Source organism: Microcaecilia unicolor, chromosome 11, assembly GCF_901765095.1.
Source record: "Microcaecilia unicolor chromosome 11, aMicUni1.1, whole genome shotgun sequence".
NCBI lineage: Eukaryota > Metazoa > Chordata > Amphibia > Gymnophiona > Siphonopidae > Microcaecilia > Microcaecilia unicolor.
The window spans coordinates 172,768,909-172,796,202 of NC_044041.1; the positions used below are offsets into that span (position 1 = coordinate 172,768,909).

At 46.7% G+C, this 27,294-nt stretch overlaps 1 protein-coding gene across 3 annotated transcripts in view; it reads left to right on the plus strand.

The window, feature by feature from the left end:
* Positions 1-928: 928 nt before the first annotated feature.
* LOC115479933 (cytochrome P450 2A5-like) overlaps positions 929-27,294 on the plus strand; it is a 79,861-nt gene continuing 53,495 nt past the window's right edge. The window contains exons 1-4 of one of the 3 annotated variants that reach the window (XM_030218265.1): positions 929-1,108; positions 21,029-21,191; positions 25,145-25,294; positions 25,396-25,556. In XM_030218265.1, coding sequence (XP_030074125.1) covers positions 929-1,108; positions 21,029-21,191; positions 25,145-25,294; positions 25,396-25,556 — 654 coding nt within the window. Of the gene's footprint in view, positions 1,109-21,028; positions 21,192-25,127; positions 25,295-25,395; positions 25,557-27,294 lie in introns of all 3 variants that reach the window. The other 2 variants (XM_030218266.1, XM_030218267.1) reach the window with 2 other exon arrangements.

Consider the following 27,294-nt stretch of genomic DNA (forward strand, 5'->3'; position numbering starts at 1 on the left):
TGCCGCCGCTGCTGCGACGAGGTAAAATAAAAGATTTAAAACCTGCAGGGTGGAAGGAATGAAAGGAGGGCTGTCAGGGAGCTGAGGGTAGGCAGGTGGGATCCGAGAGCTGCCTGCAAGTGAGCCGCCCGGGCGGTGGTAAGCATAGCTTGTGGCCCCTCCAGAGGTTGGCCCCCTCCTGCCATGTTTACCGGGTTCCGCTGGTCTTGGTTCAGGGATTATTAGGATCAAAATCCAAACAGAAAGTGAAACCAACCAAAACTAGTGTATGAAGTCTCTGTAGTTATAGTTTCTCTGGAAAATTGCTAGGATATGGAATAATATTTCCCCCTGCACACAGGTTGTGAATAACTTATAGGGGCTGCCATAAGTGAGATGATTTCAATGGCAGGCTGTGAGTGGGATGGATTATCAGTGCTGTCCTCAACCATCCCAAGACAATGAAGGATTGAGTTACTTGCCCAGGGCTAAAAGGATCTGTTGTTGGATTTGTGCCTGGGCTTCTGGTTCCCAGCTTGCTGCTCAAACAATTAGCCTACTCCTCATCCCACTCTGCGGAACTAACGTGATCCAACATTTTATGTTATAATATGAAAATTTCAGCATTAAAAATATTCCTAATTCATCAAGACGTGGTCTTAATGGCTGAATTGTACCGATGACGTATTAGCAATTAAAAAGGGACAGAAAGATCAAACTCTTCTGTGGAACAGGACCTTCATTTCCATATGTTCTTATCAAGAATGCAGATTTTGAAATATTTGGAAGCAACAAGTTTAGCTGGTATATGAAATGAGATTGTGTCACAGCAAAGTTTGGAAAATGAGAAGATGACACATAAGACACAGATTATAAAAACAGTGATAGGATCAAACACCTGGGAGAATACAGTCCATGATACAAAGATAAAACCTTGTTCCATCTCACTATGGATGCTGCTGTGGCACAGACCCTCTTCCTGGCTGTCTGTCTGTTCAGCCTGCTGATCTTGTTCATATGGAAGTCAATGTACCAAAGGGACAAACTTCCCCCAGGTCCAACTCCTCTTCCTTTTATAGGCAACTTACTGCAGATAGACACCAATGGAACAGCCAAAGGGCTTATGAAGGTGAGTCTGGTATTTTTTTCTATACTTTAACCTGGCCAGGAAATTTAATTCATGAATGTTTTCCATAGCCACTGTTGATTCTCTACAACAGTAAGCTAGTTAGGTAGCTTCAGAATGCAACACAGATGCATCTGTATGACTGGACTCAAACTTAAGTCTTTAACGTTTAATGATAAGAACATACTAGAGTAAGTAAAGGATGTGGATTGTAAAGGATGTGGATTCATTATTTATTTTATTAGAATTCTAGGGGAAAAGGCCCGTTTCTGACAGAAATGAAACGGGCACTAGCAAGGTTTTCCTCGGAGTGTGTGTGTTTTACAGAGTGTGTGTGAGAGTGAGTGTGTGACAGAGCAAGAGTGAATGTGTGAGTGTGTGTGACAGAGAGAGTGAGACTATGTGCGAGAGTGTGTGTGTGTGTCATATTGTCTTTATTGAAACTTGCAACAAGACAAACCAAGCATACAAACAAGCGATAAAACAAGCAATAAAACCCGCTAACTAATACATAAATAAAACCTTACTGGCCAATACCCCTGCCCCTCAACAAACCCTCCCACTCAGGGAGGCTGAAACGAAAAACCCCTCCAATGCCTTGCCCACTGTAGTCCAGAACAATGCTCCTTCTCCCTCACTGCCAGCTGCTGGACAAAATGTACCACATCCCCTGCCACCTCCTGTACAGACAGCCACTTCCGATATAATGAAGCTTGGCAGCGTGCCTGCCACAGGAAGTAACAAAGGGCTGCAGCGATGATATACAGTGTCTCCCTACACCACCCCTTTCCTTTTGGAAACCCTCCATAGGCCCATTCTGCATAAGATAGCTGGTGGAAGAAAGGAATCCCTAATTGGCGGGCTACTGCCTGACAGACTTGTTGATTGAACGGGCACTTGAGGAGGAAGTGGTCCATTGTTTCATCCTCCGTCACGCACTCCCCCCTCGGGCACTTACGATCATTGCTGTTTCTATTTTTCATGTTAGCTCGAACATAAAGCCGGCTGTGGAAAGTCAGCCAGGCCATGTCCGCAATCTTCCGGGGGAGGCGTGATGAATTGAGGAAAGCCAGACCTTCCTCCTGTAGTGGACCTGGGCAGTCCCTCAAGGCTAGACGTGTTGAAAAGTGTGTCTGAATAATGCGGTGTTGTAGCTGCCTCCTGTCCTCCTTCTGGATTTCCTGTACTGTGATACCCCATCTCTTCACCAATCTCAACAGAGGTGAGATGTACTGTGGCAAGTATCCCGCCTTCCCTCGCAGGGGCATTGCCTGACCTCCCCTCACCCAATCCCTCAAGTACCGCTGAAGCCAGGAGGCCATGCAGTCTGCCCAAGCCGGCCTCCCTTCCCGCAAGACCCCTCCCAGATTTTGTTGGAAAAAGAAACAACTAAAATGTACCACAGGGTTGACCATTCCCAACCCCCCCTCCCTTTTGGGCAAATAGGTCACCTCCCTCCGGATAATATTCATCCTGTTCCCCCATAGCTGTTGGAAAAACAAGCTGTATACTCTGGCATGTAACGATATAGGCAGTAAACAGACCTTGGATATGAACAGGAGAAGGGGTATCAGATAGGTCTTAATGACATGCAGTTTTTCCACAAACCGCAACTTATATGATTTCCACTGGGCCACCCTTTCCTCGACTCTCCCCAGCCCCTTCTCCCAGTTGATCGTATCATAGTCCTGTCTGCCTACCCAGAGACCCAGGATCCGTACTTCATCCCTTGCTACTGGGTACTGACTGGGAAGTTTGAAAGCTGGTCTGCCCTGTCCTACCCAAATTGCGGAGCTCTTATCCTGGTTTATCTGGGCCCCCGCAGCCTGTGTGTATTCTGCCATCCAGGTCTGAACTCGCTCGGCTTCCTCCTTGCTACTGATTACTACTGTGACATCATCTGCGTAGGCGACACATCGCCATGTGTGTGAACCCAAAGAGATGCCCTCTAGTTGACCGCTAAACCCTCCACTCAACCTTCTGAGGAAAGGATCTAAGGAAAGGACGTACAGCAAGGGGCTGAGGGGACACCCCTGCCGTACCCCTGACCTCACTGCAAAGCTCTTGCCCACCCAACCATTTATTAGAGTGCTACTCCTTGCATTGCGATACAAAGTCTGGATCCACCCTATAAACTGGTCGGGTATCCCATAGCACCGAAGCACTAGCCATAGGTACTCCTGGGACACCCTGTCAAAAGCCTTAGACTGATCAAGGGTCAGCAAATACTTTCCCTTTGTCCCACCTTGACTCCTTTCCACTATTTCACGGATGGTACAAACTGCTTCCACTGCCCCTTTCCCCTTCACCGAGCAAAACTGTGCTGAGGACAAGAGACCACCCACTGCCCCAGCCAGGCGGTTGTAAATAATCCTGGCCATTATTTTCCTATCTACATTCAGAAGACTTATGGGTCTCCAGTTCTCGATAAGTTCCAGATTTCCCTTCTTTGCGAGGAGAACCAAAATAGAACACTGCTGTGAAGGGGCCAAACGCCCGTTCTGCAAACAATTATTAAAAATTGCAGCTAACACTGGAATCAGGACCACACGGAATTTTTTGTAGAACTCTGGGGTCAGCCCATCGGGACCCGGAGTTGTACGTGCTGATAGCGTATCAATAGCATCATCTACCTCTCCTGTGGTAATGGGCCTAAGCAGTTGTTCCATCTCCCCCTCCGAAACCTTTTCCAAGCCTGGGGCACTCTGCACGTATGATAGCATGAAGTTAGAAACCAAGCTCTCTTTCCCCCACAATTGGGTGTAAAACCGAATGACCCTGGCCTCGATTGAACGTTGGTTCGTCAATCGCTGCCCTGCTTCATCTCTCATAGCATAAATGACCTTGTGTCCTACTGCTACCTTGCAATTCTGGAAAGGATCCGGGGAATACCGATGCCCATATTCCCTTTCCAGAAGCAAAGCAGCGTATCGATCATATTGCAACAGCCTCAACTGGGCCTGCAAAGCTTCTATCTCTCCCTTCTCTAGATGGTTGGAGACCGCGTGGTCCAATTGCTTACGAAGACGACAGCACTGTGCCTGTAACCCCAGACTCTGCTTCCTGGCTAGGGACCGGAAAAGGGCCTTGACTCGCCCCTTTACCATGTCCCACCAGGCTCCCTTATCATCCATCACCTCCCATAGTGTTTCTTGGTCTGCTAAAAAACCCTCAAATATTTGTCTGTTTTCCTCTACTTCTAATAACTTTGCACTCAGTTTCCAAAATCCTGGGCCTTTCTGCGCCCCTTCGCATATTGTTAAGACTGTGGAAACTAAGGCATGATCTGAATATTCCGTCCATCTATTCGGCTGCCCCTGAAACTTAGCCAACCCGCCTACAAAGAGCCAGTCAATACGGCTCTCCGTGTCTCCCCTTCTAAAAGTGAACCCCTTCCCTCCCGCCACCTCCAGTCTTGCCTGTTTTACAATTGCTGCCAGCTGGAGGCTGTCATAACCCACCTGACGCCTGGACCCCTTTCTATCTGCTTGCTGTAAGACCATATTAAAGTCTCCTCCAAATACCACCAATTGCTTGTATATAAATACGGTTTCACCCGGAGCAACAGCTGCTTGCGTTCCCAACTAATCTGGGGCCCATAAAAGTTAATGATTCGCACTGCTACCCCTCTAATGAAAACGTCTAAGACAACACACCTCCCTATCTCCACCTCTATTTCCCTCGTAATCTCCACTTCTCGGGTGGCAAAAAGAATAGCCACCCCTGCGCATCTTTCTTTGGCCAGAGACCAGAATGAGGGCCCCCCTTTCCAATCTCTCTTGGCCCGGTGCAGGAGCTGCAAAGAATCCAAATGAGTCTCCTGCAACAGGATGCAGTCTACCTTGCACTGGGTCAAATCGCTAAAGGCGACAAATCTAGTTCTCTCTGCCTTTATGCTGGCTACATTCAGAGTTGCAAAGATTAAGGACAAGGCAGCCATGGTTTATTTCTTAAATTTCTTACCCCTCCTCATCTCTTCACCGCAATCCCTCTTCACAGATATTCCTGCCCCCATCATTTCTTCAGGATCCTCTATAATTTCTTCTAATTCCAAATCCTCCCACTCTGAGTCATCTTCCCCGGCTTTCTTTCTACCCTTTTTTTTCTTGGTTTCCTCTGGACCAGCCCTTTCCCCTTTCATCCCTTCCTTACCCTCCTCTATTTCCTGCATGAGGCCCTTCGTTAAACTAGTAGGATGTGATGTTAGACTGGGGGGTAACACTGCTGGCTCCTCTCTGTTAAGTCTTTCAGATGATTCATTCCTTGCTCCCCTCCCCCCCTCCTCTTCTCCTCCAAAACCTCCCTTTGGGGTGGATTCATCTCAAGATCACCCTCTCCTTCACCTGAAACCTGAAACACTGCATATCGATTACTCTGGCTCTTCTCCAGAATATCTGTTCTCCCCGCTCGGGCTAGCCCCCTCCCCTCCTTCCTCCGACCCCCCTTCCCTCCATGTTTCCCTACCAGGGTCCATGCTTCCCCTTCTTCTCCCCCCTTCTCCCCACCTCCTTCTTCCATCCTTTCACAAATACCCCTTCTTTGAATGTGATCCAAACCTGATGCCCTTTTCTCCCCCTTTCCCTTTCCCTTAGTGCCTGCCTCTGTATGAATAGTGGTATTTGATTTATCCATTAATCCCTTTAATGCTTCCCGCTTCTGTCCTTGTATCCTTGTAGTTTCTGCTTGTGCCCCTTCCTCCACCCTCCTCTCTTCCTCTACCTGATTGTGCGATGCTTGTGGGCACTTGCTAAAAGGGTGCCCCAAGCCTCCACACAGGTTACAGCGTATGGTAGTGCAGTCGCTGGTGTCATGATCTGTACTACCACATCGCGAGCACTTTAACACTGTACATGACATGCTTAAGTGACGGAAAGATCCGCACCTGTAGCACTGTCTGGGTTGTCCTGCATAAAAGCATTGAATTCGATCCCTTCCAATGTATGCGGCTGAAGGTATATGTTGGGTGACATAGCCTGCCTGTTTTAATTTTACAAGGGCACTCCACCCCCCCGCCCACACACGACTCTGGTCTGGTATTTTGCTTAATGGGGTCCTAATTTCGGCATACCGTCCCAACCAGTATGACAGGTCTGCAGCCATAAGAGATTCATTACGTACCAAAATGGTAATCTGGACTGCGTCCTGTCTACTGATGGGGACAGCCTTAAAATCCACCCATCTACCCTGATGCTGCACCTCTGTGTACTTTTCCCAAAACAGGTCCAAACCTCGCCCTGTTAAGAAACTAATATCATATTCAGGGATTCCCACAGGGTGTATGCATGCATACAAATCTTCAGGGATAAAGCCAAGGGAGAATACCATTCTTAAAACAACCTCTCTAGGTGGTGCTACCCCTGTGCCCACCCAACGCAGCTGGACAACATTTCGACGTTTTGGGGTAACACCGCTCCCGGGACCCCGCAACGGACCAGAAAATGGATTTCCCCTTGTCTCCATGTCTGACTCCTGCCTCCCCTCCTCCTTCCCTGTCTCTGCCCCTCCTCCCCGTACTACTGCTGCAAAGGATAAAGGGGCTGATACCAGTATGCTCCCCCCTTCCCCACTCCCTTCCTGCCTTCCTCCCCTCCCCCTCTCTTCCCCTCCCTCCTCTCCCATGTCCACTAACCCCACTATGTTCAGTTCACTTGTGCTGTTTCTGTCTCTTCCCCCTCTGCAATATTCTACTTCCAGTCCTTTGCCAGTTGCTGCTGTTCCCAACCAGCACTCGTTCCCTTGCTCTGCAACTGTCCCACTCAGACCAGGTCTGGGATCTGTCTCCTCTTGTAGCTGACACTCTCCTCCATGCACTTTCTCTGTTTCTGACACTGTCATACTCAGTCTGAGTCTTGGCTCCGCCTCCTGGTGCAGCTGACACTCTCCTTCATGTACTCTCTCTGTATCTGGCACTGTCTTACTCAGTCTGGGTCTTGGCTCTGCCTCCTGGTGCAGCTGACACTCTCCTCCATGCTCTGTCTTACTGGGTCTGGGACTTGGCTCCGCCCCTGGTGCAACTGACACTCTCCTTCATGTACTCTCTCTGTATCTGGCAATGTCTTACTCAGTCTGGGTCTTGGCTCCACCTCCTGGTGCAGCTGACACTCTCCTCCATGCCCTGTCTCACTCGATCTGGGTCTTGGCTCCGCCTCCTGGTGCAGCTGACACTCTCCACAATTCTCTCTCTCCTTTCTGGGACTCCTGCTTTGATGGGCATGAGTTTCTGAGAAGCTCCCTTCTGCTCTTTCTTCTTGTTTCTGAGTGGCAGAATCTATTGGGAGCCCCTGCCTGTCACTGAGCTTCCCCCATGATGTCATCAGCACTTCTGATTGAGATTGGATGGCAGCTCTTGGACAGCCCTGCTCAGAGGTCTGCCCTATCAATTCTGTCCATGAGTGACTGTGGTGTTCCCACGATGTTCCCGCCCTCTGTCCACCATATTTGCTCTCAGCTTCTTCCATCTCTTGTAGTACTCCACTACTCCATTCCTGTACTTTCCCATCCTCTTTAGTCTCTGTCTCCATCTGCAAAACCCCTTGTTTTTGCTCTACTTTCCCTCCCGTTGTTCCTGGTAACTTCTGTACTTGCTCAGTGTGTAGTGATTCTTCTCCTACCTCAGCATTCAAACTGTTCTGATTCTCCTCAGCATTCAAACTGTTCTGATTCTCCAGGCTGTCTTTCTTCTCTGTCTCTCCCAGCAAACCTGAGCTCTTCTCTGTGGGTTCGGCTATGCCCTGCCAGCTCTCTAAGTATAAGGGACGTTTTTGAATTTTTTTCAGTTTCATAGCTCTTTTGTGTTCCAAACTTGCCAGGCTCTCTTGCTGCATGCAGTGCTGGAGCCCCTCCTTATCCACAGTACCTGCCACAACTGGACTAGGAGCCTCTGTTCTACAAGGCTGGTAAGTGGATGGAGCACCTAGCTCTTGGGAATCCTGTAGGAAATAAAATACTGGTGATAACTGGGAATTATTTGTGTCAGTCTTGTCTTTCCCTCCTTCTGGCTGCTGCTGTTTCTCTTCCCCTGCTGTCCCTTCCAGCATAGCCTCTGGGGTGTCTGGAACCACGGAGTCCTGTGTGTCTCTGGGTTCTGCTTCCTGCTGGATCTGGGACTGCGTCTGGGTCTGCTGCATGCGTTCCCTGTTCAGGAAAACCTCACGAAGGGGATTATCTCTGCAGTTCTTTAGTTTTTGCAGCTGCCTTTGTTTTGCTGTAAGCCGCTTCTGGAGTGCTTCAACTCCCTTAACATACTTGTCTCGTGGGCCAGTGGAAGCCAGGTTACACATAGTTTTTGCTAGCTTCAGCCGCTTCCTCAGTACCTCTATTTCACCTTCTACTCGATTCATTTTCTTCACTGATCTAATTACCTCTTCAGGAGTCATATGCTGGGCCTCTTTCTTCTGCCAGGCCCTAGGCCTGGATTCCTTCTCCTCCTCTTCTTCCTCACTAACGTCCTCTTCAGACTCTCCGCTATTCTCTTCCACCACCTCTCCTCTGATACTGGATGCAGAGAACCCTGCTCTGGAACCCGGGCCCTGCCTTCTTGCCCCCTGTTCTTCACCCAGCTTAGGAATGTTATGGCCAGGACTTACAGTCAGGGTGAGCTGGCTCCTCAGCAAGCGCTGCTGGGCTCTGGTCCTTCCTCCGTCCACAGGCCTGGGCTCTCCTGGTTCTCCTGGTTGCATGCTTGGGGCTTGGGTGGAGGAAGCCTCCCCTTCATAGTGTTTCTCAGCTCCAAGTGTGCTAGGCCTTTCAGCCTGGGGCCCTCCTGCAGGGGGGCCCCCTCCCCTCTGCATTGTTCAGCAGCCACAGGGTACAGCAGCTCTCCTTTCAGCACCTCTTCACCACAGGTCTGTACTCTGTGTGTGTGTGTGTGTGTGTTTGAGAGAGAGAGAATGAGAGTGTGTGCCAGGGGTCCCCTCCCTCCCAGTTTCAGGGTCCGGCCGCGCCCCCTCCCTCCCAGTTTCAGGGTCCGCCCCCCCTGCAAGTTCCAGTGTCCGCTCTCCCTCCCTCCCTCCCACCCACCCAATTCTAGGGTCGTTTCCCCCCTCTCCTCCTCCCTCCCAGTTTCAGGGTCTCCCCTCCCTCCCTCCATCCCAGTTTCTGGGTCCGCCTGGCCCCCCTCCAAGTTCCAGGGGCCGCCCATCCTCCCACCCACCCAGTTCCAGGGTCGTTGCCCCCGTCTCTCCCTCCCTCCCTATTCCAGGGTAGTTGCCCCCTCTCTTCTCTCCCCTCCAGCCACCCAAGTGCAACGTGGTGAAGCTGATTCCGTGGCTGAAGTGAAGGTTTTTTTTTTTCTTCATGTTCGTCGCTCTGTCACCATCTCTGTTGGCCCCGCCCTCGCGCCTCTGTTAGGTCCGCCACCCTCGACGTCAAAACTTGATGACATCGTGGACGTCAAAACGTGATGACGTCGAGGGCAGCAGACCTATCCGAGGCGCGAGGGCGGGGCCGACAGAGATGGTGACAGAGCGACGAACCTAACGATCCTAAAGAACCCTTCACTTGAAGCCACGGAATCAGCTTCAGAATGTTGAAGGTGCCTTTTATTATAGTAGAGATTTATATTCCGCTTAGTCATAGTTCATAGCAGATTACAATAACAACATACATAATCAAAATAACCAAATACTTAACGTAATAAAAAACACAAATTAAAACAAATTCGCAAATCATATAAAACAAACGCCACATCATGTCATAAATTACAATCAAGAGATAATCCCAGCCTTTACGCAACTCTTATGAAAATGCCTTTTGAAATAAGCAAGCTTTAAGCTGCCTCCTAAAGGAAAGATATGAATCAATTTCCGTAAATCAACAGGCAATGAGTTCCATTCCTTGAAATACAGAGGACCTAAGGCCTAGTAAACTGACAGTATGAAAACTAGGAATTTCCAGAAGCAATTTGTCAGCAGATCTTAAAGCCCAGCTTATAAATGTAGACAAAATTGAAGGTGCATCATTTTTTTTAAATCCTAAGTAGAGGAGTCAGAATCTTAAAATGAATCTGTTTATCGACTGACAACCATTAAAGAGAAGCCAAACCTGGAGAAATGTGATCAAATTTTGAGGTTTGGATTTAGGCCCAGATGCACTAAACTTTAATGACCCTTTAACGACCCTTTAACAAAGAATTTTTAAACTGTGGCATGCATTAAAGGCCATTTTCCGACGACGGTAGCAGAAAACGAAAACGGAATGCAGATGAGCAAATTTTGTAGAAACCCTATTGAAACGAGTTGCACTAAAGTTTTCCGCCTGCCCTAATGCTGGAAAACTGCCTGAAAGCTAACGACAGGTCTGTACCTGTTGTTAGGGCTGTCCGACTAAAATCTTCTATGTAAAAACCACCCAAAAAATAGCGAGGGGGTGAAAACGCGCATCAGGGGCGTCCTTTATTGACGCCTGAGGTCGCTGCTTCTCCCCGCTCCCCCTGCATCAATCTAAGTGAAAAAAAAAGGATCAGAAGGGGGCAAAGGCGCTCATCAGGAGCATCCTGTATGGACAGCCTTGCCCCCCCCCCCCCCGCCCGAGGTCGCCGCTGCTCCCCGCTTCTCCCTGTATGAAAAAAAACCTCAAAATAGAAATCAAACCTTTTGCAGCATCGGGCCCCCCTCCCTTCCTGTCTCTCTCTTCTCCTTCTCCCACCACTGCTCCGCCTCCCGCCATCCTCCGCCCTGTGCCCCGCCCCCCTGAGGTTGTCGCCGCCGGTCCCCCCCCCCCTCCACCGGTCCCCCTCCTCCTTACCGGCCCGCGCAGTGCCTCTCACCTCTGTGTGAAGGTGCTGCACGGGCAGAAAGAACAGCTGATTACTACTACTACTATTTAGCATTTCTATAGCGCTACAAGGCGTACGCAGCGCTGCACAAACATAGAAGAAAGACAGTCCCTGCTCAAAGAGCTTACAATCTAATAGACAAAAAAAATAAAATTAAATAAAATTAAAAAAATAAAGTAAGCAAATCAAATCAATTAATGTGAACGAGAAGGAAGAGAGGAGGGTAGGTGGAGGCGAGTGGTTACAAGTGGTTACGAGTCAAAAGCAATGTTAAAGAGGTGGGCTTTCAGTCTAGATTTAAAGGTGGCCAAGGATGGGGCAAGACGTAGGGGCTCAGGAAGTTTATTCCAGGCGTAGGGTGCAGCGAGACAGAAGGCGCGAAGTCTGGAGTTGGCAGTAGTGGAGAAGGGAACAGATAAGAAGGATTTATCCATGAAGCGGAGTGCACGGGAAGGGGTGTAGGGAAGGACGAGTGTGGAGAGATACTGGGGAGCAGCAGAGTGAGTACATTTATAGGTTAGTAGAAGAAGTTTGAACAGGATGCGAAAACGGATAGGGAGCCAGTGAAGGGATTTGAGGAGAGGGGTAGTATGAGTAAAGCGACCCTGGCGGAAGACGAGATGGGCAGCAGAGTTTTGAACCGACTGGAGAGGGGAGAGGTGAATAAGTGGGAGGCAAGCAAGAAGCAGATTGCAGTAGTCTAAACGAGAGGTGACAAGGGTGTGGATGAGATTTTTGGTAGAGTGCTCGGAAAGAAAGGGGCAGATTTTACGGATGTTGTAAAGAAAGAAATGACAGGTCTTGGCAATCTGCTGGATATGAGCAGAGAAGGAGAGAGAAGAGTCAAAGATGACCCCAAGGTTTCGAGCTGAGGAGACAGGGAGAATGAGAGAGCCATCAACAGAAATAGAAAACGGGGGGAGCGGGGAGGTGGGTTTGGGGGGGGGGGGGGAATGAGAAGCTCGGTTTTGGTCATATTTAATTTCAGGTGGCGTTGAGACATCCAGACAGCAATGTCAGACAAGCACACTGAAACTTTGGTTTGGATGCAAGGTGAGATATCAGGGGTAGAAAGGTAGATTTGGGAGTCATCAGCATAGAGATGGTAGGAAAAGCCATGGGATGAGATTAATGAACCAAGGGAAGAAGTGTAGATAGAAAAGAGGAGGGGACCAAGAACAGAACCCTGAGGTACGCCGACAGGCAGAGGGATAGAAGTAGAAGAGGATCCACCAGAGTGAACACTAAAGGTGCGGAGGGAGAGGTAGGAAGAGAACCAGGAAAGGACAGAGCCCTGGAATCCAAGTGAGGACAGGGTATCGAGAGGTATGCTGTGATCGACAGTGTCAAAAGCAGCGGAAAGATCAAGAAGAATGAGGATGGAATATTGACCTCTGGATTTAGCCAGTAATAGGTCATTGGAGACTTTAGTAAGCGCAGTTTCGGTTGAGTGGAGAGGGCGAAAACCAGATTGTAGTGGGTCAAGAATAGCAAGTGAGGAGAGAAAATCAAGGCAGCGGCAGTGAACAACACGCTCAAGTAATTTGGAGAGAAAAGGAAGGAGGGAGATGGGTCGGTAATTAGAGGGACAAGTAGGGTCGAGTGAAGGCTTCTTAAGGAGAGGTGTGACCACAGCATGTTTAAAGGCAGCAGGGACAGTCGCAGTGGAAAGTGAGAGGTTAGAATGTGACAGATAAAAGGAATAAGAGCAGGAGAGATGGCATTAAGAAGGTGGGTGGGAATGGGATCAGAGGAACAGGTGGTACATTTTGAGGAAGAAAGGAGAAGTGTAGTTTCCTCAATAGTAACTTCAGGAAAGGAGGAAAGGGAATGAGGGGAAGGAGAGAGAGGAGAACAGACTAGTGGAGGGAGAGGTGGTGAGGTAGAGAATGCAAGGTTTATCTTTTGAACCTTGTCATGAAAGAATTCAGCAAGGGTCTGAGGAGATAATGAAGGGGGAGTTGGGGGAGGGGGCACCTTGAGGAGAGAGTTCAATGTGGTGAAGAGAAGTCGACGGTTAGAGCCAAGAGAGTTGGTCAGTTGGATATAATAATCCTGTTTGGCACGTAAAAGAGCAGATTGGAAGGAGGTCAGCATGAACTTAAAGTGTAAGAAATCAGCAAGGGCCCGAGATTTCCGCCAGAGGCGTTCGGCAGAGCGGGTACAGGAACGTAGGTAGCGGATATTAGAAGTCAGCCAAGGTTGGGGTTTTGTACGCCTTATAGGGCGGGTCATCAAAGGTGCAAGAGTGTCTAAGGCAGAGGACAGAGTATTGTTGTAAGAAGAAACAGCCTCCAGTCTTCGCGTCTCTTCTTTCCTCTTGGGCCCGCCCTTGTCTGACGCATCTTCGTTTTTTAAATCAGCAAGGGCCCGAGATTTCCGCCAGAGGCGTTTGGCGGAGCGGGTACAGGAACGTAGGTAGCGGATATTGGAAGTCAGCCAAGGTTGGGGTTTTGTACGCCTTATAGGGCGGGTCATCAAAGGTGCAAGAGTGTCTAAGGCAGAGGACAGAGTATTGTTGTAAGAAGAAACAGCCTCCAGTCTTCGCGTCTCTTCTTTCCTCTTGGGCCCGCCCTTGTCTGACGCGTCTTCGTTTTTTAAAATTCGTTAAGGACTTTTACGTTTTACATTTTTTTTTACGAAAGGTTGATGCATCTGGGCCTTAGAAAAGCTGCAGAGTTCTGAGCCACTTGCAAAGATTTTAAAGCACAATCTGACAGACCAATCAGAAAAGCATGGCAATAATCAAAACTCTGAAGCATCATCTGAAAATTAGTGGGAAATCAGTCTCCTAAGCCAGGGGTTCCCAGACGTTTTCAGTTCGTGGCACCCCTCCCCCAGTCACATAGGTCTCCACACACACCCACACCCCCGCCACATAGGTCTCCCTTTCCCTGCAGCCCTCCACCTTCCCCAAGTCTAACCATCACTCAGTACTTTCCTTCCTGCAGGTCCAGGATCACTGCCGCTTCCTTCTCTTTCCCCCGCCGCTGCCGCAGTGCTTGGAGATTACATTTTCAGACTGTTCGTGATTCACACAGGCACTCCGGGGCCTTCCAAGTCTGCCACATCCAGCCCTTTCTGATACAGGAGGGCCGAACGCAGCAGTGGGCAGTCCCTGCAGTACCTGTGTGAATCGCAGACAGCCCGAAAATGTAAGCTGCAAGCCCCGCAGTGGCAGTGGGGGAAGAAGAAGGAAGCAGCAGATGCTGGACCTGCAGGAGGGGAAAGTAGAGAGCGATGCACCGTGGCACCCCTGAGAGTTTGCTGCGGCGCATCAGGGTGCCACAGCGCACGGTTTGGGAACCGCTGTCCTAAGCCATCATAATTAAAAAAAAAAAAAGAAAACACAGTTTTGATAACCTGCTTAATATGGCTCTTCAAAGAGAGGAGTCTAAAAGAACTGGCAGATGAAGTTCAATGTTGACAAGTGCAAAGTGATGCATGTGGGTAAGAGGAACCCGAATTACAGCTATGTCATGCAAGGTTCCGCGTTAGGAGTTACAGACCTAGAAAGGGATCTGGGAGTCATTGTTGATAAGACGTCAAAAACGTCTGCCCAGTGTGCTGCCGCGGCTAAGAAAGCGCTCAGAATGTTGAGTATTATTAGGAAAGGGATGGAAAACAAACACGAGGATGTTATAATGCCGTTGTATCACTCCACGGTGCGACTGCACCTCGAGTATTGTGTCCAATTCTGGTCGCCATATCTCAAAACAGATATAAAGGAATTAGAGAAGTTGCAGAGAAGGGCGACGAAAATGATAAAAGGGAATGGAATGACTTCCCTATGAGGAAAGGCTAGGAAGGTTATGGCTCTTCAGCTTGGAGAAAAGGCGGCTGAGGGGTGATATGATAGAAGTCTACAAGATAATGAGCGGAGTAGAGCGGACAGATGTGAAGCATTTGTTTACACTTTCAAACAACAACAAAACCAGGGGACACAAGATGAAGCTAGAATATGGTAGATTTAAAACAAATAGGAGAAAGTTTTTCTTTACTCAGCGTGTAGTTGGACTCTGGAACTCGTTGCTGGAGAATGTAGTGACAGCGGCTTGCCTTACAGAATTTAAAGGGGGTTTGGACAGATTCCTGAGGGAAAAGTCCATTGAACATTATTCATTTTTTTTTTTGGGGGGGGGGGGGGGGTTGCCGGGTTCTTGAAGCCTGGATTGGCCGCTGTCGGAGATAGTATGCTGAGCTTGATGGACCCTTGGTCTTTTCCCAGTATGGCGGTGCTTATGTACTTATGTACCCATATACCGAATGAATTTCTGACAGAATGGGTACATTACAACCATCAAGAATAAAATAAGTAAGACCACATCATTATTCTTAATTTTAGACAAAAGGAAAACTTGAGTTCCGGCAATATTTAATTGAAATCTATTGTAGATAGCCATCTTCGAATCAGAACTATAGACTGAGACAAATGTTTCAAAGCTTCATCAATTGTAGTATTAACAGGAAAAAAGAATTGCAAGTCATCTGCTTAAATCTTATATTGAAAATTGTTGCCCTGTATACATCAAATCGGGCACTCGGCACATTTATGATGATACCAATACACAGGAGTCAGTTCTTTATAGAAAGAGGAATTTATTTTGGCTGCAGCCAGAAACTTATAATATTATATTTGTTAACAAAGTACATATAATATTTCCATAACTTGCAATATTTCTAACATGAAACGCCTTCATTACCAATACCTGCCATCCCCAATTGCCTCACAGGTGTGCCGTCCAAGCACCCTGTGCCTACTCTCTGTGCTGTTTCTATGAGCACCCATTGTCTTTCGGCGTATCCCGTTGAAGGATGTGCCTACACTGCTTTTCTAGCATCTGATATCCCAGGCCTTCTGACCATCCAAGGCGGGAGACAAATTGTCCCAAAGTTCTTTCTCTCAGGTATCCACTAATATGCGGAAATATGTTTCTTTCATCCCATTTCAACTTTACCAAACATAGATTTAACACTTAACTTACAACCATTATCTGTCAAGGTGCTGTGTACCCGGCGCTGACTGTCATAATATACTGCCTATGCCCATGGCAGCGATGGCTCGCTTGCCGTGGGCTCCCCCTAGTCCTAGCTGCAGCCACCACCTAATGTTATAACTTCTATGTAATCCTGAATTGAAAATATCTAGCCCAATCTCTGATAGGTGAACCCCGTCCGGTCTATATAGCCCAACGCAGATTCCAATATTAAATCGTGTAATATCACCTGACCCTTTATTCTGTGCATAAATTTTCCCATCCATTTGTTAGTCTTTTTACTGGCCTTGTCCCCCGACTGATGAGATCTCCACACCTGTCTCTGGGTGATGCAAGACCAAGTTAAGCTCAACCGTGGTATGAGGCTTGCTAATGTTAACAGATCATTCTGTATTTTATTTACCAGCAACACGCTGTTGACTGTGGTCAGATCATTTCCACCCAGGTGCAATATTATCGCATGGGGGAAGGTTGGGTCATAAGTACATAAGTATTGCCATACTGGGACAGACCAAAGGTCCATCAAGCCCAGTATCCTGTTTCCAACAGTGGCCAATCCAGGTCACAAATACCTGGCAAGATCCCCAAAAACGTACAAAACATTTTATGCTGATTATCCCAGAAATAGTGGATTTTCCCCAAGTCCAATTTAATAATGGACTTTTCCTTTAGGAAGCCGTCCAAACCTTTTTAAAACTCTGCTAAGCTAACCGCCTTTACCACATTTTCTGGCAACAAATTCCAGAGTTGAATTACACGTTGAAAGAAGAAAAACTTTCTCCAATTCATTTTAAATTTACTACTTTGTAGCTTCATTGCATGCCCCCTAGTCCTAGTATTTTTGGAAAGTGTAAACAGGTGCTTCATGTCTACCCATTCCACTCCACTCATTATTTTATAGACTTCTATCATATCTGCCCTCAGCCGTCTTTTCTCCAAGCTGAACAGCCCCAGCCGCTTTAGCCTTTCCTCATAGGGAAGTCGTCCCATCCCCTTTATCATTTTTGTCGTCCTTCTCTGCACCTTTTCTAATTCCACTATATCTTTTTTGAGATGTGGTGACCAGAATTGAACACAATATTCAAGGTGCGGTCGTACCATGGAGCGATACAAAAGCATTATAACGTCCTCATTTTTGTTTTCCATTCCTTTCCTAATAATACCTAACATTCTATTTGCTTTCTTAGCCGCCGCAGCACACTGAGCGGAAAGTTTCAACGTATCATCAACGACAACACCTAGATCCCTTTCTTGGTCCGTGACTCCTAACGTGGAATCTTGCATGACGTAGCTATAATTCAGGTTCCTCTTTCCCACATGCATCACTTTGCACTTGCTCACATTAAACATCATCTGCCATTTAGATGCCCAGTCTCCTAGTCTCGTAAGATCCTCTTCTAATTTTTCACAATCGTCCCGCAATTTAACTACTTTGAATAACTTTGTGTCGTCAGCAAATTTAATTACCTCACTAGTTACTCCCATCTACAGCATCCATAGCATGGTCGGCATAAATTGATCCCACATCATCCCTCTGAGTCCTATCCAGCTAACTACTACCTTTGCTATGGAGAAGTCAAAGTTTTCACCTGCCAGTCTGACTTGTGCCCTTCTCTGTGCCCAATGTATGTATGAGTGTCTGCATATCCAAATCCACTGCTGCTTGTCCAGGCAACCTGCAAGTTACGTGATAAGGAACAAAGAATGCCATGTTCAGGGACAGGAGATATAATGTTTGGTCAGTTTAGAGACAGTTTTGCCGCTTGTCAGAGTAATTGAGTGGTCTAATGTAGCGTTTATATACGTCAGATTTCCATCTGCCCAGGACCCTAATCTACTCACTAGGGAGTCCCTGAGCTGCTGCCGAAGTGGCAGCCCCAATTCTGAATGAGTGTGTCCTATAACTGCTTGTTTGCATGCCTGCTGGCTCGAGGCAGAGGTGTAAGACTTTAGTAAATTGGAAACAGGTTAGCAGGGTGTTGTTTTTTTATGAATAAGCAGCCAATCGAGTTCCTGTGGCTTGCCTGCCATGTAAGCTTTGAAATTATCAATGGAGCATGCTAGGTCACCCACAGCCTGACTTAGCAAGATATGGGTCCTTTTGGCCAGTTGATCGGTTTGGGATTTTCGAATGAATAATTCCAACGTGCTACCCCTTAGTGTCACATCCCGTGCAGCCAGACCAGTGCTAGCATGCTTGGTGTTAGGGACCAACTCGCTTATTCGTAGTGCTCCATGGAAAGCCAGAAAGAAGGCACCTCCCCTATTACACCGAAATGATGGATCAGGAAGTTATGGATAATGGGTCATCTCCTATCCACAAGTGTCGCGTTAGCTCTCTCCCCGCTCTTCATCATTCTGGTAACTACAAATTTCTTGGTTGGGTTGTCAATGCCTGCGGCTTTAGTGAAAAAAACTAACGCTGGCTATTAAGGATGCTACACATGCCTTGCCGAGTCCTCTTTGTCAGGACTTAAGAATGAAGTTAAGCAGAGTGTGTACACTTAAAATGTCCCCATAGCTCTGTTCTTCCATGTTATGGAGGAAGGACAAGAATGTGCATGTATATCTTCTCCGTATTGCAGATGACAGGGATTGCAGTATCAAGTCCCAAACCTCAATGGGCCAAATTCCCATACGCTGTGCAGTACTGCTGTCTATATCCTGTCCACTGTAGGGGTACGGGATCTGAAATCTCAGAACTTAAAATGAGAAAGAGCATCCGCTATGGTATTTTCTCTGATGGTATATAGTTAGCTCTAATGGCTACATTATGATACAGACATTGTAACACTATTTATCTCAATAAGTTAATAGTATTAAGTGTATTGGCCGATAACTTGTTAATAGCGTCTACTACCGCAATGTTATCAGAGTTGAAGATAAATGCCCTGCTCGCCAGGTGCTGGCCCCAAATATGGAATGTCGCCATGATAGGGAACAATTCAAAAAATGTAATGTCCCTCGTGATGTTCGACTCTATCCAAGCTTAAGGCCAGAGAGTGGTGTACCAGGCGCCCCTAAAGTAAATCCATCCCAGTGTCAGTCAAACTGATGGAAAGCATGGCAGCCAAACAAATTACAGATTATATAAACAAACTAGACTTTGAGCCCGTAAAAACGGGCTATTATAGGAAGGGGGGGTTGAAAGGCCCGCCCCCACCGCCGAGTTCGCCGCTGCCCCTCCCCCTCCCCCTCCGAGTTTGCTCCCCCCCACCGAGCCGTCACCACCCACCTTCCACCCGGCCGGGCCCTCGCTCCGCTATTGAAACAGCGAGGGTCCGGGAACGCAGCACTGAGCTCTGCTGAGCTGCCGACGTCGGCCTTCGTTCTTCTTCTCTGCCTGTCCCGCCCTCGTGTGACGTAACGTCGTCGAGGGCGGGACAGAGGCAGAGAAGAAGAAGGAAGGGCGATGTCGGCAGCTCAGCAGAGCTCAGTGCTGCGTTCCCGGACCCTCGCTGTTTCAATAGTGGAGCGAGGGCCCGACCGGGTAGAAGGTGGGTGGCGGCGGCGACTCGGGTGGGGGGAGCGTTAGACGGCGGTGTCCCTCCCTCAGCAATGCACAGTACAGACCCTCTGTGTTCCGCCCCCCGTCATCACGTATTGACGTGGGGGCGGGGCAGAGAAGGTCTCTACTGCGCATTTGCGAGTGAGTACGGTCACTCGCCATTTATATGTTTGATTCTCAATATTACATGAATCACAGTCAGATTTCCGCCCCCTCCACAGCATAGAAACAGTACTACTCACTCTCCTAGCCAAATTGAAGCAGGAAATAGCAATAGGCAAAAATATCCTCCTCCTCCAATTCGACATGTCTAGTGCATTCGACATGGTAAACCACAATATATTAATCAGAGTTCTAAATAAGTTTGGGATTGGTGGAAACATACTTTGCTGGATCAAGGGTTTCCTAACCACAAGAACATATCAAGTAAAATCAAACTCAAACATATCATCACCATTGAAAGCAGACTGTGGAGTACCACAAGGATCATCGCTATCACCGATCCTCTTCAACCTAATGATGACCCCACTAGCCAAGTTGTTATCCAACCAAGGCCTTAACCCCTTCATCTATGCAGACGATGTCACAATCTAAACTGACAGAAATCACTAACAAAATCAAGATCAGCTTGAACATCATGGACTCTTGGACAAATACATTTCAACTAAAACTCAACAAAGAAAAAACACACTGTTTTATCCTCTCATCCCAACACAGTGTGGGAAAGCAATGCCATGCTTAAACAGTCAAGGAGATGCCCACTCCTTCAAAATGGCCACCAGCAAACATTTGCATTGCAGCAACAAAAATTGTCCCAGTATACTATGGACTGGGGGACTCAGGTCCCTATTTCCATCTACCTGTCACACGTGGTAGAAACTGTGACCCCCCCCCCCCAGTCACCAAAACCCTACTGTACCCACATATAGGTGCCCCCTTCCCTCATAAGGGCTATTGTAATGATGTACAGTGGGGACAGTGTGTTTTGCGTGGGTTTTGGAGGGCTTATGAGACAACATAAGAGAGCAAAGGTGAGATGTGCATCTGGGAACATTTTTATGATGTGCACAGAAGTGCCCTCTGGGTGTCCCATTGCTCTCCTGTGATGTCTGGAGGCTCCTCCTACATCCCAATAGCATGAATCTCTACATTTTGCACTTATTTATTTTTTTCAAAAATGAACCAAAAAAATGTCTGAAGCACAAAACTTCCTTCGAAACAGTATTTTTGAAAAAAAAAGATAGATGTTTTTCTTTTTTTTCAAAAATGACCTTCTTTCCTATTCGAATTTTGGACATTTTGTGCAAAAGGTTAAGTAGTAGTAGTAGTAGTAGTAAAACGTCGAAAATCGGACATAGACGTCATATCAAAAATGCCCCTACAAAAGAGTCCAATGCAGACACACACAGAAAGACAGACAGACACACACTTACAAAAACACACACATGCACATACACTCAGACACAAATACAGCGCCTGTCACCCCCAATGAGACACACTTTACCATATGTTTTCACACCCAGTCTCCTAAAGAACATGCATGAGTTTCCACACTGAAGAAGTGGGAATGGGTCATTTTGCAAAAGGATAAATATACACTTTTCAACTTGTTTAAAAGAGACTGCTGTTGGTTTTCCTTGCAGATGAGTGAGAAATATGGCCCTGTGTTCAGGCTATATATTGGCCCTGAGATGACAGTGATACTGTCTGGCTATGAAGCAGTGAAGGAAGCCCTTATTGATCAAGCAGAGGTGTTCGGTGGAAGAGGGAAAACGGAGATATTTGAACAGGCTGTACAAGGCTTTGGTAAATATTATTCTACGGCACTCATTTTCAAAAGAGAAAAATGTTTAAAAAGTGGCATAAAGCAGCATTTGGACATTTTGTTTGCCAAAACGTTCAAATTGCTATCTTCAAAACTTATTTTGCAGATGTTTATCTATGCATTTCATCTGCAGTGCATCCAGATCACAAGGGAGGCATGTTGGGGGCAGGATATTTTTCTGCCATAATGAAACAAAACTAAAACGTCCAAGTTTAAAACTAAAGACCTTTTTGTTTTAATAACGACCAAGCCACAAAAAAGTGTCTTAAATGACCAGATGAATACTGGAGAACTAAAGGATTGATCCCCACCTTACTCCCCCAGTGGTGACTGACCCCCTCCCACCTCCCAATGATGTGAAAGAAACAGTACATGCGAGCCTCTATGACAGCTTCAGATGTAGTGGTGTAGATAGGTTTTTGGTGGGTTTTAGAGGGCTCACTCTACAATATAAGGGAGTAACACTGAGATGGTTACTTGGGAGCTTTTATGTGAAGCTGCATTGCCTCCAAGGTGCTCTCCAATTGCTCACTTGGGATGTCTGTGTAGCCAGTCCACTAAGAATGCTGGCTCCTCCTACATCCCAATGGCTTGATTTTGTGCATTTCTCACTTGGAAGTTTTTCTTTTTGAAAATGGGCCAAAAAGATAAACACACAAACCACAAAAACATCTAGCAAGTGGTCATTTTTGAAAAAGAAAAAAAAAAGATAGACATTTTGCTGTTTTTGAAAATCGCTATATTTGCCATTTGGATTCTGGATGTTTTGAGCAAAATGTCCAAAATCGGACTTAGATGTCATACCGAAAATGCCCCTTCTCATGCTGATATTAGCCAATTCATACTTCTATATATCTTTAAATAAAACAGAGTGAAATAGTTGAAATTGAGAAATAAGTATTGTTTTCCCATCCAGTTTGTCCAGTTACTCTGCCTGCATTGCTCTTGATACTAGAAGACTAAAGACTCTGGTACTCACTATAGCTGTTCTGAACTACTTCCTTCCGATGGAAAGGGAAAGGAAAGACTGCATAACACAGAGAAGTTCAATGGGTGGTTCTAATCCTGGACTCAATAAAAAGGGTTTTAGATATATAGGAGGATGGGACAATATATTGAAAAACGAAAGACTGTAAAGACAATTCTCTAACTTGGCACATGCAGGTACATACAGGGCCGTCGAGAAGTGGGGCTGTGTGCCACAGTGCCGGGTTATCGTGTTAACTCTGCTTTGCCGGCCACAGGTCCTTCTTCCTGCCTTGTCTCGCCTCCTGTGTCATGTACTTCCTGTTTCCGCAAACATGGGAGAGGATGCGGCAGGAAGAAAGACCAGTACGGCATAGCAGAGTTAACATGGTCCTAGCCCACAGGAGCAGGAGACAAGCAAGTAAGTGGGCCTGTGTGCAGGGGGGGGGCAGCGGGTGTTTGCTCCAGACCCGGCTTCTCTCTGCGGCCCTTATTACATGCATCATGTGCGTGTATTGCACAAAAATGTGCCATTTATGTGTGTAAGTGCGCTATACGCAATTCTATAAAATATCACATATGTGCTAGAGAGTATAACTGGGGGCACAGCAAGGGTGGTGCATGGGCATGTGTGGAACTTACATATGCAACTTATAGAATACTATATTTTGCATATGATGCATAGCACACTTAGCCTAGGGTTACCATATGTCCGGATTTACCTGGACATGTCCTCTTTTTGAGGACATGTCCAGGCAACCGGACGGGTTTTGCCAATCTGCCCGTTTGTCCAGAAATCAGGACAAACGGGCAGATTGCTAGCCTCCCCTCCCCTTACTTACTACTGCCCTGGTGGTCCAGTGACCTCTTCCGCCTTCGGGGCAGGAAAGAGCCCCCTCTTTCCTGCCCGGAGCGCTGCCCTGCATGCATCCCTCCTGTTCGTGATCTCGGCACCGATTCAAAATGGCCACCGAGAGTTGAAGTGACCTCGCGAGACTTCAACTCTCGGCGGCCATTTTGAATCGGCGCTGAGATCACGAATAGGAAGGATGCATGCAGGGCAGCGCTCTGGGCAGGAAAGAGGGGGCTCTTTCCTGCCCCGAAGAGGTTACTAGACCACCAGGGCAGTAGTAAGATAAGGGGAGAGGGGTGACGGGGAGGGGGAGTGATGGAGTGTGTGACAGGGGGGAGGGGAAAATGTGACAGGGGGGTGAAGCGAGGGTGTGAAAGGGGGCAGAGTGAGGTGTGAAAGGGGCGGGGTGGGCATGAAAGGGGAGGGGCATGTGTCCTCATTTTTGGGGGACAAAATATGGTAACCCTAACTTAGCCACAACCATTTACCCCTGCCTTTGGCCTGGCATATATGGTAGCACCTCAATTCAAGTGCATCAATGTGGGTTTATGCTACTATCCTATAATGGTATCTTGATGTCCAGCTGCTGTTATACAATAAGCTCTCCCTGCACTGCATTGGGGCTCCTTAAACAGGTTGGCTTGTTTTAGAATTGCCACCTATGTAATGATGAGCTACACTTCTCCGTGGCAGAAGAAGACAGCATATTCTTCCAGAATCAATTGCTTTAACTGTATTGGTGGCACATGTATTGTACTGTGTCAATGACCTAAGATGATTCCTTATTTGGCCATCAAGTACACACACACACACACACACACAAAATCCAGGCATCAATATTTAGCAGAACAGCCACTATGGGGTCGATATTCAAAAGGGATAACTGGGTTGGAGTGGCTCCTGCTTATTTAAACCCCGCTGAGCAAGCCGGCAGCCAGTATCCAGTAGCACTTAACTGGTTAGTGTCACTAAATATGTCCACTAACCAGCCATCTCCTAACCAGATAGGTTAAGGGCAGGGTGAAGGGAGAATTAAGGAGGAGCATCAACTTAGCTGGTTAGTGGGCACATTTAATCCGCTACCCGGCTAATTGTGGGAGTCTTTTACAAAGCAACGGTAAGCCCAATGCGGGCTTACCGCATGCTAAACATGGAACTACCGCCGGCCCAACATGGTCATCGGCGGTAATTCAGGCTGGAGCATGAGCCATTTCCGGTGGTCTGAGAAAGGTTTTTGCGGTAGAATGACTCTAACCCGGCACTAATTAGGCATTGTTGCGTGCTGCCCGGTTATCACCGAGTTACTGCAGGAGCCCTTACCGCCACTTCGATGGGTGGTGGTAAGTGCTCCCTGCCGCATGGCCATGCGGTAAGAGTTATCCTACCATGTGGACATTTCTGGAGGGCATTTTACCATCTGCGGTAAAAAGTGCCCTGGTGTGTGGGGGAAATGGCTCCTGCCGCTACCGCAGAGCCCTTTTTCTCACAGCTTAGTAAAAGGACCCCTGAGTTAGGCCAGCTAAACAGCTACCCTAACTTTATCCACTGAATTAACTGGGCACCGATCTGAATATCGGCTGGTGCCCGGATAACTTGCAAGTCAGTGGACATTCCTGGACATTCAATGTTGGGGCTCGGATATATCCAGAGTTAGTTTAGCCTGTGACGGAAAGCACTTTTTATCATCCCCTACATAAATAAACCCGGATCTCTTATGCTGATCTTCAGCCAGCCTAGCCAGATGAGCTTGACCACTGAATATGGACTTTTATTCATTTGTTGGTGGCAAATTTTAAAGTAAAGTACTTCTTTGGTTAGCACACAATGCTAAGCACATAACTGATTATGAATACTGTTATATTGACTGACCTGCTTGTGTTATCTCTAAGTAGACGGAAGGGAGAGAAAGCTAAAATTTCCAATATCTCCGTAAAGTTGGCCAGCCTCAGATCTCCTTGTCGAACTGAATAATTGGCCTGAGATCCTTAAAAAGGTCATGAGGAATTTGTGATTAATAATGAGGGGGTGAAGAAGATCCCATTAAGGACTGGAAGCATAAGGAGAAAAGGAGGGGAAAAAGAAAATAAAATGTCTTCATTTTCTTTTTCTTCCAAGGAATGACTTTCACTAACGGAGAAATCTGGAAACAGACACGGCAGTTTTCAATTATGACTTTGAAAGATTTTGGAGTAGGGAAGAGAGGAATTGAGGAGCGGATCCAGGAGGAAGCCCAGTTCTTACTGGAGGAGATCAGGAAAACCAAAGGTACGTGTAAAAGATTTTTAATTCATGCAAGTCTAAAGCATCTTCCCCATTATCACCTTAGTGTCTGAATTTAACTGACTCTTTCTCTTTCCTTTCCCTAGAATTGCCCTTTGATCCCACCACCTTCTTCAGTCAGGCAGTCTCAAATGTCATCTGCTCTATTGTCTTCGGGAGCCGGTTTGACTATGATGATAAGGAATTTCACCACTTACTCCAGATGATAAATGAGAGCTATTGTGTTATTAGCTCCATGTGGGGAAAGGTAAAGAAGCCAACACTTCCAGTAGGGAACATTCTGGAATATATTAACTTGATTACATTGTTCTGAAAAAATGGGGAGGGGATGTCTTTAAAGTATCAGTGCTCTCCTATAGTCTACTCATTATAATGTTAATTACATTTCTATGTAGATGTTTTTTTTTCTTTTGTACCACCTATTTGTTTTTATCAAATCTTTAGTAGAATCTAATAAAATGTACAAACACTGCAGCATAGGAAATCAGCTCAGCCACTGGAAAATTGGTTGAGCCACTGATTGAGTTCATAGTTCTCTGGTGAAATACTACTTTAACCCAAGATTCAAAATTTGAATCACTGAGCAATTAAAAAAAAATTCTTGAGGTTTATGATTATCTCACATCAAAAAGCTTTGTAGAACTAGAATCCAAAATCAAAAATACTAAGTAAAATATATTTAAGTACGTAAGTATTGCCATACTGGGAAAGACCAAAGGTCCATCAAGCCCAGCATCCTGTTTCCAACAGTGGCCAATCCAGGTCACAAATACCTGGCAAGATCTCAAAAAAGGTACAAAACATTCTATACTTCTAATCCTAGAAATAGTGGATTCTCCCCAAGTCCATTTAATAATGGTCTATGGACTTTTTCTTTAGGAAGCTGTCCAAACCTTTTTTAAACTCCGCAAGGCTAACCGCCTTTACCACATTTTCTGGCAACAAATTCCAGAGGAACCCGAATTATAGCTACGTCATGCAAGGTTCCATATTAGGAGTCACGGACCAAGAAAGGGATCTAGGTGTCATCGTTGATGATATGTTGAAACCTTCTGCTCAGTGTGCTGCTGCAGCTAAGAAAACAAATAGAATGTTAGGTATTATTAGGAAAGGAATGGAAAACAAAAATGAGGATGTTATAATGCCTTTGTATCGCACCATGGTGCGACCGCACCTCAAATATTATGTTCAATTCTGGTCGCCGTATCTCAAAAAAGATATAGTGGAATTAGAAAAGGTGCAGAGAAGGGCGACGAAAATGATAAAGGGGATGGGACGACTTCCCTATGAGGACAGGCTAAAGTGGCTATTGCTTTTCAGCTTGGAGAAAAGGTGTCTGAGGGGAGAGATGATAGAGGTCTATAAAATAATGAGTGGAGTGGAACAGGTAGATGTGAAGCCTCTGTTCACGCTTTCCAAAAATACTAGGACTAGGGGGCATGCGATCAAGCTACAATGTAGTAAATTTAAAACGAATCAGAGAAAATATTTCTTCACTCAATGTGTAATTCAACTCTGGAATTCACTGCCAGAAAATTTGGTAAAGGTGGTTAACTTAGTAGGGATTTTTAAAAGGTTTGGACGGCTTCCTAAAGGAAAGGTCCATAGACCATTATTAAAATGGACTTGGGGTAAATCCACTGCTTATTTCTGGGATAAACAGCATAAAGTGCATTGAACTTTTTTAGGATCATGCCAGGTATTTGTGACCTGGATTGGCCACTGTTGGAAACAGAATGCTGGCCTTGATGGACCTTTCGTTCTGTCCCAGTGTGGCAAAAAAAAAAAAAAAAAAACTGCACCACAGAGCAGAGATAGACAAACATTGCTTGCTTTCACAACAGTTAGGGCTCTGTCTCCAGCAGCAGAAGAGATGCTTATGTGCTTCTCTGTCTGCTGAGGGGCAAGACTGACAACTAAGGTACATGCAATGCAGAAAGCCAGCAGGAAGGGGATTGAAATTTTTTTTTAATTAAGTACTTTGT